Source organism: Neomonachus schauinslandi, chromosome 12 (genome assembly GCF_002201575.2).
Source record: "Neomonachus schauinslandi chromosome 12, ASM220157v2, whole genome shotgun sequence".
In the NCBI taxonomy this organism is placed as follows: Eukaryota; Metazoa; Chordata; class Mammalia; order Carnivora; family Phocidae; genus Neomonachus; species Neomonachus schauinslandi.
Window position 1 is genome coordinate 30,645,716 of NC_058414.1, and position 16,739 is coordinate 30,662,454.

Sequence of the window (16,739 nt, forward strand, 5' to 3'; positions counted from 1 at the left end):
TAACATATAATGTATTATTTGTTTCGGAGGTACAGGTCTGTGATTCAGCAGTCTTACACAATTCACAGCGCTCACCATAGCACATACCCTCCCCAAATAGTTCAAGTTTCAGTGCAAACAGTCACGTGAATTCACTCTTAAACTCATTACATTAGGGAATGTTAGGAAGGTTTTCTGTTGTTCTTGTTTTTAGGAAGAGGTGGGGGGGTTGGTTGAACAGAGTAAGACCTACTCCAAAGCACTCTTGAGCTCTGGCTAATTTTTTGTTCCTTTTGTCCTTAGTCTCCAGTCACACAGATTAGGTATTTCTAGCATTATGTATACATATGGCTTTACCTTCAGTTGTGTCCAGTTACATTTACCTAATGTCAGCAAGAATTCACACTTGATATGTGAATAGCTAGATGGAGTAAAGGTCATGGCTGTATTCATCGTCACCATTTGGAGCCTCTTTGTGTTGTGATTTTTGCATAGTACTTACTGATTTTTTATTTGTGCTTCACAGGTTTGTTGTGGCCTGTTCAGCCTGGAAATCCTGTCCAGAGACTGATGCGGAAAAGCTAGTTCTGCTGGTGTTTCAGGCTTTCCATGATATGATGCAGCTGATGAACACTGCTCATCTTTAGAGACTAATCATTTACTTAGCATTTATAAAAATATTAAACTGGGTGTGGAGAGTGGGTTGGTGATGTGAGATATGAAGGAATATTTTAAGGAAACTTGTTAAATGTAGAAATTAGTAGAATCATGCTCTCTAAATTTATTCTCACATAGGAAGATAAAAATAGGATTTTTAAGCTTCCTCTGTTGCAGTAGCAATGCAAATTGATATAATGAAATATGGAACTATGCAAAAGTTGAAGATAAGCCTCAACAATGCAAATCTACAAATTTTAATAATGCAAGTCTTACTCTTAGAAGTATTTTTGTTGGTTACCTATATAGGTTATAAATCCTCTCTCTGAACATCATTGTGTAGGGTCTGTCAAGCACTTTAACATTTCCTAGTTGCCAAAGGGTATGGAATACATGATAAGATGTTAACTTCACTGAAATCCTTGCCTTCCACATTCACCACAGGGATACAAGCCTACTGTGTTTGATGGGAAAGACCACTACAATTTAATGGTCATCAAAAGTAGAGCTTCTGTTGGACAGAAGAATTAGAGGGAGGTTTATACTCTGAAGCACACACAGAAAAACCCTAACAAAATTCATTATAGTATATTGAACTTAGTTTTGTGAATATAAAATTAAAGCACTTATTTTTAAAATTAGAGTTGGTGACTTGAAGAAGATTGCTGAATCAAATTCTCAGGATTTTACAGGTTTTTTTCCTGCTGTTCAAAATAGAAAATAAAGTTCTCAGTCATGTAGCTTCTTATTTCGTGTTTGGATAACTAATCTACTCCTGTTTGACCTTATGCTTTCTGGTCTAAGTTATGTATTACTGTGTAAAAAAAAAAACCACCCAAAACTTACTGTCTTAAATCAATTTATTATTTCTCATGATTTTATCAGTTGATTGTGCCCAGTTGGATAGTTCTTCTGGTCTTGCTGGAGTTTATTTATGCAGCTGCATTCATCAGGGTGCTGGACCGAGGCTGTAAAGTTGAAGATGCCTCCCCTGCAGCCTGAGGACTTGGTACCTGGGACTCTGTCCATGTGGTCTGATTATTCAGTATTCTAGCCTTGCCTTGGGTACTTGGCAGTGGGAGTGTTCTAAGAGAGAAAGGTAGCATCTGCAAGGCCTCTTGAGGCCTAGGTTCTGAAGTCACAGGATATTACTTAATTTGAATTTTAGTGGTGAAAAGTTGTAACAGTAGTCTAGATTCAAGGAGTGGGGGGAAAGTGTCATCTCTTGATATGAGAAAACAGCAAAGTAATTTTATAAATGTAGATAAGTAGGTGCATTTACTGGGGGCCGTTTTTGTAGCAATGTTCTGTATCAAGATTACAGTGTATTTACTGATTGTATACATCCTTTAAATTTTCCTGTCTTCTGAATTTGGTAAGACTGGTTTATTGTTTCTTTGTGAAAACATTGAGTTGGCTTCTATGGCACTTGATATATCCCTAACAGATTTCTTCTTCCCATTCTATACTGTGGACCTTTTTCCTCACTAGTACAATTTTATATACTACACTGCAATGGCTTTTAGAATCATTCGGTTGGTGGTTTTTAAAGGTCTAAAGACGGGTATTTTAGAAAGTGTTCACTTCCTGCAGAGAAACCTCTTCTGTGATACTCTAACATGTTTCCCTAACCTGCCTGAAGTTAAAAATCACCTGGAATGCTTTTTACAGAGAGATTTCTGGGCCTCTACCCAAACCTGTAGAGTTGGTTCCGGAGGCTTTTGAGTCACTGAGGTAATGTACCCCTTGTCCCATTCTTCTCTTGGTTAACATGAAATTTAGTCCACTATAAACATGGTTTCATTTGAAAGCGTCTTTGGTAAGATCTGGTTTGTTACAGATAGAGGAACTTACTAGTTTGGGTAGTTTACTGACCTAAAGAACCTGTGATAGTGGTGAGAACTGATACTGCTTCAGTGAATTATAAAGAAAACAAATGGAAACGTAAGGAAAAAGATTGCCGTGTGGTTAGCTTCTAAAGGTGGCCTGGATTTTTTTTTTTTTTGGTGCTCTATCTACACATATTATGGGCAAATTAGTGATAAAAAGTAATGGAGATGCTATAGAACCTCAGCATTTCATTGTTATTGCCAATGTTTCAAATTGCCGTTGAGATAATTGAAATTTTTATTAAGTTAAAATTTTCAGAGCTATTCAGTGGTATGTGGTTGGTTGGTGTTTTTTTTGCTTTTTGCTTTATGGAACAGATGTGTGTCTGTAAAGTTAGCTTATCTAAGGGCTATCTCATTTCTCTTGGACTTTGATGATAAAGCTGGGGAATACATTTATTAAAAAAAAAAAACAAAACTCCATTCCCAAAAGAATAATTTGGAAAGTCAGCAAGGGAGAGAGTAGGCAGTGGAACAATATATTTTTCCTTTGTTCTTGTGAAAATTGTTCCCCACCCATCGTGTCATCTACCCAACTATTCAGGACCGTAAGAAGTTTCCCTGGGTCTGTGATTTCTGTTAGTTCTACAAGTTTATGTATCTGAACTTTGCTTTCTCTGTATGTTTCTGGTAACTCAAGAGCTAGGCTGCTGTTTTTATAACTCATCAAGACAGGTTACCACTTTTTACTCTTACATTTCAGATGCTATCATATCAGCACCAAATGGGATGTTCTAAACTGATATGGAATAAGATATACCTGTATTTTATGATTTGTAAAAGATTTCTAGTTTAAGTTCAGAAAAAGTTTTAATTTGAATTTAAGATCTAACAAGAGTTCATAAGTTCTGTGTCCCAGCCTGGACACTGACCATGGAAAAATAGATGCCTTTCTGAGCCAGCAACTGTTGATGCGTGCCATGCTCCTTGACCTTGCCATTCTGAAACACCACTATTAAGTCTGCATTCTGGATGGTGGACAGGCGGTGAGCGATCACGATGCAGGTGCGGCCTTCTCTGGCTTTGTCCAGGGCTTCTTGGACAATCTAATGGTGAATCAGAACAGATCTTAAACCTTTACCATCACAGCAAAATGTTACCTTTTATTATGCATGTGTATTTTTACATAAATGGCATTATAGTCTAGTTCCTTTTTAGTCTAAAAGCGAATTCTCACACTAAATCACAAGTATTTAAATTTTCTGTCCATGAATGTATCTTACTAGTTCCCTTGTATTATTTTATCTTCTAGTTTTTCATGATTAAGGTGCTAAAAATGTGAGGTATGCAGCTTTTTCTTTTGAATGCTTTTTTTTTGGCTTATGAAATTAAGATCATTTTACAAAATTTGGGAACTACTGGAAGGAGTAAGGTTTTTTTAACTTCAAAATATAACCAGTAAATTTCTATTTTTTTCATGACCAAAAAAACTTCTATCGTACAAATTAAATGGAACGTGAGCAGAGAGGCCCCACCTTTTCACTTTCAGTATCCAGAGCTGATGTAGCTTCATCCAACAATAGGATTTGAGGTTGTCTGATGAGGGCTCGAGCAATAGCAATCCTCTGTTTTTGACCTCCTGAGAGCTGAGTTCCCTTATCTCCCACTCTTGTTTCATATTTCTGCAAGTTAGCCATTAGTAAAGTTAATCAAGTCCTAACCCAAAAAATTACTAATGATATACTGCATAAACTTGTACTTAATATTTGATAGTTCTACTTACACAGGAAAACACATTTATAAACAAAAGTTGCTATAACAGCTACATAGTGATCCATTTAGTATTTTTCCCACTTAAGAGAATATTCATTTTCAGAGTCAAACTAGAAAACTAGTTACTTTAGTTCTTAGCGGTATTCTGCAACAGAAACTTGAGCACTGAATTCCTACCATTCTCATAATGCCAATTGATCTTATGTGTTTGGAGTCCTAAGAAGATTAAATAGAAATATTTAACGTGAAATATTCATATGACCCACATGGAGCCTAGTTTATTCTCTTATACCAAAAACTTCGAGAAATACAAAAATTCCTACCCTGAAGGAATTTATAATGCGATGAGAAAAACTGGGTGTACAGCATTCAGTATAAAGTCCAGTATGTACCAAATGAGAGGTATATGCAACATGCTATGAAAGATAAGAAGAAGCGAGTAAAAATTATGGAGATAAGGTAGGAACAGAAAGGAGAGATGCATGAAGGAAAGATAGCTTTGTACATAAGTTGGGATGCTGGATCATGAGAAAGAACATTCTAGGCTGAAAAAGTATAGAATGAATAAAGAGCCAAAGAAGTACTGCAGCGCTTATGTAGTAACGTGAATTAATTTCCTGAAGTCCAGTATCAGCAAAGTTTTTCTATTAATCAACTCCTATACTTGAAGTCAGTGACTACCTGTTAAGGGTAAGGCTAACTAACATGGAGGGGGGTTTGAAAGGTTTGTTCTTCATTGAAGATTTATTTATTTGAGCGAGAGCGCACACAAGCAGGAGGGGCAGAGGGAGAGGAACAGAGAGAATCTCAAGCAGGCTCTGCACGGAGCAGGGAGCCCAACATGGAGCTCCATCCCACAGCCCTGAGATCGTGACCTGAGCAGAAACCAAGAGTCGGATGCTTAACTGACTGCGCCACCCTGGTGTCCCTAGGGTTTGAAAGTTTTTAAGTGTGATTGCTCATTACAGCAGAATATGAAGCTAGATCAATACCACAAGATTAATGATCCCTGCCATCGCTTTTAGTGGCTTCAAATCCTCTTTGCAGGAGTACTCACCTTTACCCATCACTGAACTTTTCCTTATTTTTCAAATCCATATTGACGTCACTGCACTTTGGCTACAGACCTAGCAGCTATAACAAGCTAACGGGAGCGTTGGGGACCGTAATGGGAGAGTATATGTCCTCTCCAAAGGAATAACATGGAACATGAAAGAAAAACCTTATACAGAAATGAACTTAGAATGGATCATGGACTACAATGTAAAATCATAAAAACTTAAAAAAAAATGGAGAAATTCTTTAGGACCTAGAAGGCCTAGGCTAGGCAAGAGTTCTTATATTTGATACCAAAAGGACAAACGCAAAAGGAAAAATTATTATATTGGACCTTATCAAAATTAAAAAGTTTGGCTCTGCATATGACCCTGTTAAAGGATGAAAAAAACAAGCTATCGACTGGGACAAAGTATTTATAAACTATATATCTGACAAAGGACAGATACATATAAATTTCTCTCAAAACTCAACATTTAAAGAAAATTAGAAAATGGGCAAAAAAACAAGGAATTTCACCAAAAAGGAAATACAGGTGGCAAGTTATAAAAAGATGTCCCGGAGCTCCTGGGTGGCTTAGTTAGTTAAGCGTCTGAGTCTGGATTTCGGCTCAGATTTGGTCCAGCTCCTGGAGCGGTTCTATGACCCAGTGGCTGGTACTGTGGTGAGCACACTTTAAGTTAGTCACCTGATATAAGGTTTTATTTCAAATGGCTAATAAAACAATATTCTTCTAAGAGGAAAAAAACTGGACAAATAAAGGCCTATAATCCTAGTTGATGCAATGACTACATTCTTAAAAAAAACCCATATGATCTCAGGGGCATAAGATTGATCCCTGCATCCGACTCCACGCAGGACATGGACGCTACTTAAAATTCTTTCTCACTCTGCCCCTCCCCGTGCTAATAAAAAAAAATAAAGTCAACATCATTTGCCATTAGGAAATCCACCACAATGAGCTTTACTGCAATCTGTCAGAATTACAACAGCAAATGCTGGGAAAGAGGCAGAGAAAATTTCATTCCTACTTACTGGTAGGAAGGTAACATGGCACAGCCACTCTGGAAACCAGGTTGGCAGTTTCTTAGAAAGCTAACCATGCAATTACCATATGGCCAGCAATTGAACTTTGGGCATTTATCCCAGAGAAATAACAACTCAGGTTCACACTAAAACCTGTACACAAGTATTTACAGCGGCTTTACTTTGAATAGCCAGAACCTAGAAACCACCTAGATACACTTCAACAGGTGAATGGTTAACCAAACTGTGGTACAATCCATATCTATCCTACAATCCTAATCATCCTACTAAAAAGAATGCCTACTAAAAAGAAAACCAAGCTGGTTTGCCTATAGTAAAGAATGTACTACAGATACAAGAACTTCAGGGAATTACGCTGAGTGGAAAAAGCTAACCTCAAAAGGTTATATATTGTATGTGTGCTTAATGACATTCTTAAAGTAAATTACTGAAATGGAGAACAGTTAGTGGTTGCCAGAGGTTGGGTGGTGTGAGGACAAAAGGGAAGGGGGGGGTTGTGACTCTAACAGGGCATCATGAGGGATCGGAGTGGTGATGGAAATGTTCTCTATTTTTTTTAATAAGAATTATATTTATTTACAATGAGCTTGGTAAGTGCTAAGTAAATTCCATCTCATAAGCTCATAGACTAACCCAAAGAACAACCTTGTGTAGAGGACCTGATGGGAGATATTTTTATTGCCTTGGAGAAACACTCAGAATACAACCTTGGGAGTATTAATCAGATTGTTCTAAGTGCCAATAAGGCAGCAGTGGTCTATCACAATTGTTTACACCGTTGCAAGATGGGGCCTGGCACAGAGTCAGCATTCAGTGTATTGGATGGATGGTTTAATTTTACTTTTGCACTGCTAACAAGGAAATGTTCTGTATCGCGACCGATGGTGGATACGTGAGTCTACACATGCAATAACACTGCACTGAACTAAATACAGATTCAAATGATTACAAGGAAAACTGGAGGTCCGAATAAGATCAGTGGATTAGATCAATATCAATATCCTGGTGGGGATACTGTATTACAGTTTGACAAGATGTCACTGGAGGAAACTAGGTAAAGAGTACATAAAATCTCTGTTCCTTACAACTGCATGTGAATGTATATCTCAAAATAAAAATAATTAAAAATCCAAGTACTATAAGGGATAGATCAAACACGACTGCTATCTGAATGCAGCCCACAACCACCAGTTTGCAACCAGAGATATGGTGCCTACAATCAATACCACTTCATTTGCCTCTCACTACATTTATCAGATCTAGACCCGACACCTGATAATCTCATTTGCCAATAAGGAAACTTGCTATCGTGCAGTTCAGTGTGTTGTTCAAGGCCCTAGTGCTACTACATAGGAAAGTTTTCTTGTAAGATTTTGTTTGTGTATAACTTCGGGAACGGTTTTCAGAATGAAAAGAGTTTGTAGTTCATTGTGATTTCATCCTAAGAAATTACCAGTTAACTTACATGGGGTAAGGTCTCAATGAAGGGATGTATGTTGGCTGCTTTGGCTGCATTCACAATTTCATCCTGTGATACAGCCCGACTGTTGTCTCCGTAGGCAATATTCTCAGCAATGCTGCAGTCAAACAGGACGGGCTCCTGGGACACAATTCCAAGGTGGGCTCTGAGCCACTGGATGTTAAGTTTCTTTGCTTCTTGACCATCTAGGAGCTGAAAACCAAAGTCCACAAACTATAAGAAGGGCTTAAAAAGAGAAAAAAAAAAAAACCCCTAAATCATAAATTAACAGATTAACCATTTGGAGGATCGTGACATGTGGGCATCATTGGTTTGGGAAATACCAAGGCTCACAGCCTCTAAGCACTTACAGTGCTGGAGGCCAAAAAAATGATTTTTATAGTGATTAAGCCATCCTTTCTTCATCTCACTGGTGAAATGATAGCCCATTTGGCCCTGTCTTTCCACATTCCTCTTTGTCCTTATTTACCCTCCGCCAGGTAATTATACCATCTTGTCTCTAAGTCTGCAATTAGGTGTCCTACTCGTATCTGCTGTTCCCAGAATGACTCCAACATTTCAACTTGACTTTATTCCCCACCTCCAGGCAGCCAGATAAAAAAGCTCATCAGTAGTATCACCCCAGATTCTCCAAGCTGGTTACTTCCAACCCTACCTCTACCACTCTTTCCCCTGAGAAATACCAGCCTTAAGCTTCTCCCATTTCTCTTTTTGACAGCACTGAGGACAAGAATTCAATGGAAAGTGAACAAGCTCAAAGGACAGTGTCTTTGGGAACAGTTTTGGTGGTGGTGGTTTTATTTTTTTTGTTTGCTTTAAGCAGGAGACATGTTGCTTCTAGAGGAGTCTTGTGATGTATCAACTGAGAATGCAGCTTCCTTCTGGGTGAAGAAATAAAAACAAGTTCGATTAGTCTTGATCTCTCAATAAAGAAAGAAATTCTACCATGGTATCAGCACATCGTGTTGTCAGCTGGTTTGCCTATATTAATACCTGCAGAGTAGTTTTAATAGTGGAAGCATATGATTTCCTGAAAAGAGCGAACTACACAAGGTTTAACACTTTGGTGACCATCTAAATGGGGATGGACTCCGAGGGCTTGGTCAGTGGATGCCATCCCAAGGTAATGGGAGATGCAGGTATTATCAGTAAAAGCCAAGAGTTCACTCATGGCAGAGAGCCAGAATCTAGGTACTAGAAAATCACTGATGAAAGCTAAGTGTGAAAGGGCTGGAGATGAGGGTCAAAGTCAAAAAGCCTTGAGTTCCGTGTTTGAGAGACAGGGCAGAAGGAGGTAGGAGGGAGTAAGAAGGTACTACTAGCCTGTCTTGGGTGTCTGCCTAGAATTCTGGCCAGAGTTTGTGGCTCACCTTTACAAACCAGGAAGTGAATATTTAGGAGGATCAGACTGGCTCAAAAGGCCCAGGGCAGGGCAGAGGTTAGCTTCATATTTGGTATTTTCGGAACTATACTAAACTCCAGATGCTCTACCTTCTTGTCCCCATAAATTTGCCTGAGTATGGGTACCAGTTTGGTTTTTTTTTAAGAATGTGGTCATTGCATCAACTAGGATTATAGGCCTTTATTTGTCCAGTTTTTTTCCTCTTAGAAGAATATTGGTTTATTAGCCATTTGAAATAAAACCTTATATCAGGTGACTAACTTAAAGCGTGCTCACCACAGTACCAGCCACTGGGTCATAGAACCGCTCCAGGAGCTGGACCACCGTGCTCTTCCCACAGCCGCTGCTACCCACCAGAGCCAGCGTCTGGCCCTTCTTCACCTCGAGGCTCAGCCCCTGAAGCACGGGGACGTCTGGCCGAGTGGGATAGTTGAACACGACTTCATTAAATGTCACGTTTCCTTCAAATTTATCCTAAAACAAAGTTTAATGTTGCTATTATGATTAGTCTGATAATTATTGGAATAAGAAGGATTTCACAGAAACTTGACCAAATACTGTAGGAGAGGAACATAAAATCCACATTCAGTCTAAGTGTCGGCATGAGTTACTACTGAAAGCAAGCTGTTGTTATATAAAATGAAGATGGGAGATGGGGGTAAAATTTAGACCAGACAGAGTCACATTACAGAGAGTTGTTATCCAAACTCAATTTCCGGTCTTTTAGACAAATACTTAGATTTCCCAAGTGATGGTTCTGAGGCTAGAGTGAAGCCAGTGGCCCAAGGCTCAAAGGCTTGGGAATCTGGTGCAGCAGTCTACCTGAGGTCTCAGTGGACAGCCCTTATCTCAAACCCTGGCCACTTCTTTAGCTCATTCACAGGGCACAGGAATTTTCTCAGCACACGAAATCCATGATAAAGTCCCAGAAAAACTGTCTACGTATACCGCGGCTCGTGCATTAATACGGGCAGCAGCTTGTGTCATACAAAGTACGCTCAGATCTAAATTTGAGTTAACTTTGGCGATAGTATAGGATTATTACTCTTAATGTGAATAAAGTAGCTTTCTTACCATTTATAACTTGGTCATTAAAAAATGTGATTAAAGCCACATTGCTATTTGCCTTTACATACAGAGTGACATGCATATGCCTTCATGCAGCAATAATTAACATTTTTCATGGAAATTACTCAGTTCTAGTACATCTGGATTTTTTTTTTTAACTTTTCTTGAAATTTATTATTACGGGGGTGCCTGGGTGGCTCAGTCGTTAAGCATCTGCCTTCAGCTCAGGTCGTGGTCCCAGGGTCCTGGGATCGAGCCCCATGTCGGGCTCCCCGCTCAACAGGGAGCCTGCTTCTCCCTCTCCCTCTGCCTGCCACTCCCCCTGCTTGTGCTCTCTCTGTCAAATAAATAAAATCTTTTAAAAAAGCTTATTATTATGATTTTCATTCAATACAGGTGGTTTTAGTTTTAAATTAAAAAAAAAAATTTAAGTAATAAACTTTATGCCCAACGTGGGGCTTGAGCTCAGGACCCAAGATCAAGAGTCACATGTTCAACTGACTGAGCCAGCCACATACCTCCTTCTTTACTTTTGATGTGCTCAACTTCAGAATCCTTGAAACCCCCCATGGTATTTTATTTTTTTAAGATTTATTTATTTATATTTATTTATTTAATTAATTAATTTATTTGACAGAGAGAAAGCACAAGCCAGGGGAGCAGAAGAGGGAGAAGCAGACTCCTTGTTGAGCAGGGAGCCTGACTCGGGGCTTGATCCTGGGGCTCCGGGATCATGACCTGAGCCAAAGGCAGACGCTTAACCATCTGAGCCACCCAGGCGCCCTCTCTGACCAGATTTCTTACTCCTATTCCTACCCAGGTGTCCCCCCCCGCCCCCGGCCCCCGTATGAAATTTTAAAATGTTAAGAACGTTGGCCAAATATTAGGCCTATAAATATCACAGAATAAGCTAAATATAGGTTAGTGTAATCATGACAAACTTTTCCTGTGGTGATCAGGTAGCAGATAGCAAACCTTGAGGAAAAATTAACCAAGCATTCCTGAGGCGGCAGAGAACTCACAGGCCTCAGGCCTTCTTCACCGTAGCTGTCAATCAGAGGCGGTCTCTCCAGCAGCATGAATAAGTGGGCTGCCGACAGCTTGGCTTTGGCATAGTCTGGAGCAAAGGAGCTGGCGTGTCCTAGCGCCACTGCGCCGAACACAATTGCTGAGAACACCCTGGACAGAAGTAGAGGAATTAACAACTTAGCTTCTATAATTAGCTCTGTGAGTTCCAAAGTCCAAATACGAACCGCTTACCAGTGTCCCTGTTCTCTACTCCCACAGGCACCCCTCCACCGACCCCCTGCTAAAACCACTACACACATTTCCATGAAATCCCATGAACCGAAGAAACCTAGAGGCGAGGCCAGAGTTCCCGTAACTTTCCACAGTTCTTCTCTTCCGCGAGGTGGCTGGTAACTGACTTGTGACCTCCAGCAATTTTAGGGACCGGTTCTCTCCTCTCTGGACTTGAGGGGACTGAAGCACAGAGTGCTGGAGGGCCCCTGTCAGTGTCGGACAAGGAGTGACGCTTCCCACTGCATCGCTGGCCCTGACTGCCCGTCCGTAGTTTCTTCTGTGTTCCCGCACACCCAGTACCACGCGCTGCAGTTATAGAAACTGCTTAGGGAAAAGGCGCCTTTACTTGTTTTTCTCTTACGATTACGGGAACGATTGGTGCTACCCTGAGAAAAACATTCGTCCTCAGCTAAAGTTCTGTTTGCCAGTGATATGCTCTTTGAAGACTGGAAAGAGATTGTAACATCTTTTAGGAAGGGCTTCAGATTCTGAGATCTACATCTCCAGGAGGCTATTTACTCCTGACACCTGAGGTCTCCGAGAACAAGGGGAGGGGAGGAAATTTTTTATCTAGTTAATACTGGAGAACTTAAATGTTTCATTTCCCAAACTTCTAAATCTAAGATATTAAAATGTGTTTTAAGTATGGGGGGAGGGGGGCAGGAATGATGGGTATAGTAAGGCTCTCCCTTAAATACTTGGTTAAGGTTGGTTACCAAAAATTAAATTTTAAAATAGTGATGAACAACCCAGATGTTGCTGCCTAACTTTCTTATATAGCCTATCATCGAGATTTAACATAAAAGACTAAAAAGTTACCTTCCAATTATCTAGAACTTAATTTTTTTTTTAAAGATTTTATTTATTTATTTGACAGAGAAAGACACAGCGAGAGAGGGAACACAAACGGGGAGTGGGAGAGGGAGAAGCAGACTCCCTGCCGAGCAGGGAGCCCGATGCGGGACTCGATCCCGGGACTCCAGGATCATGACCTGAGCCGAAGGCAGTCGCTTAACCAACTGAGCCACCCAGGCGCCCTAGAACTTAATTTTTTAATGGTAGAAATAAAAACCAAAAAAAGCAGGGTCCATTTCCTCAGTGATGCTCTTCTAGACAATAAAAGTACTCTAAGTTGTAATGCCCAGAGCTGGATTTTGCCATTTATCCCTCCGAAACCACTCTCTGCTCCCTACCCACCTCTGTCTTGTCCCATCCCACTCCCTGCCTGAGAGGCTGACCTTCCTGGACTGCATCAAAAAGTTTTTCTTGTCCCCTGGCTTCTGAAGGGGTTTGGCAATGATAGGCACTAGCAGGAGGTGAGGGCATTTGTTGGCTTCTTTCTTGTTAGATTGTGTGGTTGGTGTCCTTCCCCCAAGGACCACAGAAGCCCCCTATGCTGGGTTCTGAAAATCCTTCCTTCCTCTTGCCCTTTAGGCTGAGGGTCTTAGCGGTTCGTAGCTGGGAACTGCTTGGTAGTTGACAGCTCTCCTGGGTACTGCTCACCTTAACACTTCTCACACTTTTGTAAACAGACCCTTTAGCACTCTCCTTAGTTACCCCATCTGAAGGGATATTTGTTTCCTGCTGGGATACTGAATGATATAAAGATTATATATACTTTTTCCACAGTTATTTTCATTTTGGATGAAAACACTTTCCTTGTCCTCCCCCTGTTCAAAAAAGAGGCTGTCCACGACTACTTTAAAATCATTCCACCAGAGCAGAAATATGCCAAGCAGTCTTAAAAAGAATGGCTTCCCTTCGGCAAGACAAAAACACAACCTAATTGAATGTAGTTAACATATTTTGAAAAGACGAATGCATCAATTAGACTGCTGGTTAGCCTTGGAAGCCAAGAAAAAAGGAGAGGCTACTAAGGCCAAACGTTGGCAGGGTCATCTCAGGACCAGTCAGGGCAAGAGGCCTTTGCCAGAGTTCAGTCAAGCATTCCCATCCCTTTATCAACTCCATCTTGTGGTTGCAGATCAACAGTATATTTAACCCTCTGGTTTGAGTCCAAGGTAACAAGCAGTTTTCTCATTATGATTTATTTCAGCCTACACTGTACAGTGAGAGAGTTTGCTATCCTCCTGACTGGAGTTCTGTGCATTACTACAATTCTGGTTTATGATCTTTTTTATGAACTTGGTTAATTTTAGTCCACTTGGATGATTCAACTGTACTTGTAGTATTATTAAGATCAAATTTCTGTGGTAGATTCAACTCTGACCTCATTTTAGAACAAGTGAGTCCCCCCCCCCACTCTCCAATTTTGCACAGACCTACTAAAACCACATAGAATCTTTTATTTTTAAAGTTACTTACAGAATAACATCTCTAAAGCGCATATGTCCATTCACAATGAGATAGGCGCCAAATCGAAAACAACCAGCATAGGAAAAATACATAAATGCTTGTGAAATACTAAAAGTGATTCCATAGATGTGTGCCTTCTGCACAGAATTCCTGAAAGGCAAATTAGCATATTTGTAATCATCTCTTTGGCCTCTCTTAGCACAGCTGCTAAGTGTGGTGGACCTGGGTATATATTCTGCCTCCCCTTCTGTTAGTTTGAGTACATGGCAACTTCTCTATGTATCAGTTTTCTGATTTATATAATGGGGATAAACAATATGATGCAGAATTGAGAACTAAAGAAACAATATAAATGTCTAGCATAGTACCTCATATTGATTTTTCAATTGATAGTTGCTGATATTATTACATGTTAATATCTAGTCAATCAGAAATTCAACCCCTATGATATAAGACTGTTGAATAAAAAAATATGGAGGCTGTCAAAGTGAGGACTAAAGTTTGAATTGTCTGAATGCGATTTCTTAGGTATTATCTTGTCTTCTGTGACTAGTTACAGTCTCATGTCACAATTTAGGTTTCAGATTCAGAAAAGCAGGCTCACTGAGGTACATACAGACATGCATGAGAAGTTCTTCCCTGAGCTAGATCCCACCAGTCCCAATACAGTTCGTTTTGCACTATTTTCTAATTAGACCACATGCTATCCTTTATTAGTATAGCTACTTTATTATACTTTGTATTGTACATCCTCCAAGAGAACAGTGATTTATTTACTCCCGGATTAGAAGGAAGGCATTTGGAAAGACTTTGGAAAAATTCAAAACTATTACTGATTTGGATATTTTAATTTACATGCTGTGAGAATGGTCTTACATTACTTAAAATTATTAATTTGCAGTACTCTTCCATCTTTGAATTATAATCAAATTAAAAATTAGCTCTTAAGTCCCTTGAAGTTCAAATTAACCATAAGTCTTAGGTAATGGCACATATATATTTACATGTTACATATATACTTACATCAAATGGAGAGAAAAATGTACTTTCATGAAGTATATGTAACTAAGGAGATGGAATAAAATGAAAATCTCACTTTTCCCTTCTCAAATTTGTAAGCATTCAAGCTACTGTTCTAATCTGCAAAGTTGTAGTCTAAGTGGTGTTCAGTTTTGTTAGTGTTAAAATATATTCATTTATAAGAACAGGCCCTGGTTGGAAGCAAGTAGCCAATCATGCCGCTGGGAGTTTCTTAAATTGCTCAATTATGAATCAGTGAAATAGACTAGGCATGGGTTTCATGAGGAGGTTGGATCTGGTCCTCATCCAGAGAAAAAATGGGATACTCTAGCCAAATACTAAGTCTCATCCTTAGTTCAGTCTACACAATTCCAAGAAAATGCGAGTTTGAAGAATTCCCTGCAACACTTCTCCATCGCCCAGAGAGGTTGTTGACGCTGCCTGCACCGAGGAGCACACACTGGCACAGTCCTCTGTACCTGTTCAGTCTCGGAGACCCCCCTCTGTTCACAAGAGATGTAAAAATCTCCGAGGAGGAAAAGATGGCAGAGGAGTAGGGGACCCTATTCCAACCAGTCCCCGGAATTGAGCTGGATATCTACCAGACCACTCTGAACACCCACGAAATCAGCCTGTGATGTAAGAAGATAGATCTGGATCTCTAGAGAGTATTGCAGTTGGCTGGTTTTGAGCTATGAAGTGGGGAGCCATGATTCTGTGGGCAGATACTAGAAGATAAACGGAAGGGGGAGGGAGCTGTGGTGATCCTACACCACTGGTGAACGCCAGCCTCCCGCGATGGGGACGGGGCACAGACTCGCAGACCAGCAGCAACAGGGAAAGGACTTTAAGGCAGCCCCCCGGACTGAAACCTGGAGCAGCAGGGCCATGCGAGTGAACTGGGGGCGGCTGGCAGTTTTAAAAGTACAAAGGGCAGAGACGTGCCCCGACCTGGAGGTGAGGACTGGGAGCACTGCTGAGGGGCGCACAACCCAGGACACTGCAGTTTATAGCAGCACAGACAGAAGCGAAGGGAATGTGGCTTGGAGAGCTCACTGAAGAACAGACTGCAATCTCTCTGCCCTGAGGCAGAGGGTTGGAAACGATCTCTTTTGCTCTGACTCTTGGAAGAGATGTGGAAAGCCACCAGAGAAAGCCGCCAGAGAACAAAAGCCCCCAAAAAACCGGTTTTCACTGAGCTCCCCCACCCCCGCCACAAGGGGCAGGGCAACTCTGCCCAAACAGGGTTGCCTGAGTAACAGCATGGCAGGCCCCTCCCCCAGAAGACAGGCTAGGAGAACAAGAGGCCAACCACCCTAAGGTCCCTATAAAACAGGTGCATCTTGCTTGGGTTGTGGTCAATAATTTGGACTCTGTACATTCCCTCAACCACCCCGCAACAGAATGACTAGGAGGAGGAACCCCCAAAATAGGAAAGACTCAGAGACTATGACTTCTGCCACAGATTTACAATGGATACAGATATAACCAAGATGTCAAAAATGGAATTCAGGGTAGCAGTTGTGAAGACGATAACTAGAATGGAGAAATCGATTAACAGCAACATAGAGTTTCTAAGGGCAGAAATGAAAGCTGAACTAGCAGAACTTAAAAATGCTATCAATGAGATCCAATCTAATCTAGATAATCTAACAGCTAGGGTAAATGGGGCAGAAGAACGAATTAGTGATCTAGAAGACCAATTGATAGAAAAGAAGGATAAAGAGGAGGCCAGGGAGAAACAACACAAAATCCATGAAAATAGAATCAGAGAAATAAGTGACACCATGAAACATTCCAAGTCAGAATT

At 40.5% G+C, this 16,739-nt stretch overlaps 2 protein-coding genes across 4 annotated transcripts in view; one reads left to right on the plus strand and one right to left on the minus strand.

The window, feature by feature from the left end:
- Nucleotides 1–1,376, plus strand: part of CROT (carnitine O-octanoyltransferase) — a 53,213-nt gene extending 51,837 nt beyond the window's left edge. Inside the window, 1 exon segment of the mRNA XM_044920268.1 lies at nt 506–1,376. Within this exon segment, the coding sequence (XP_044776203.1) occupies nt 506–626 (121 nt within the window). The 3' untranslated portion in view covers nt 627–1,376.
- A 1,946-nt stretch (nt 1,377–3,322) lies between these two features.
- The window catches only part of ABCB4 (ATP binding cassette subfamily B member 4), a 71,276-nt gene continuing 57,859 nt past the window's right edge, over nt 3,323–16,739 (minus strand). The window contains exons 22-27 of one of the 3 annotated variants that reach the window (XM_021689833.1): nt 13,919–14,059; nt 11,314–11,470; nt 9,500–9,697; nt 7,807–8,013; nt 4,001–4,147; nt 3,323–3,571 (exon numbers count right to left, since the gene is read on the minus strand). In XM_021689833.1, coding sequence (XP_021545508.1) covers nt 3,365–3,571; nt 4,001–4,147; nt 7,807–8,013; nt 9,500–9,697; nt 11,314–11,470; nt 13,919–14,059 — 1,057 coding nt within the window. In that variant the 3' untranslated portion in view covers nt 3,323–3,364. Of the gene's footprint in view, nt 3,572–4,000; nt 4,148–7,806; nt 8,035–9,499; nt 9,698–11,313; nt 11,471–13,918; nt 14,060–16,739 lie in introns of all 3 variants that reach the window. The other 2 variants (XM_021689832.1, XM_021689834.1) reach the window with 2 other exon arrangements.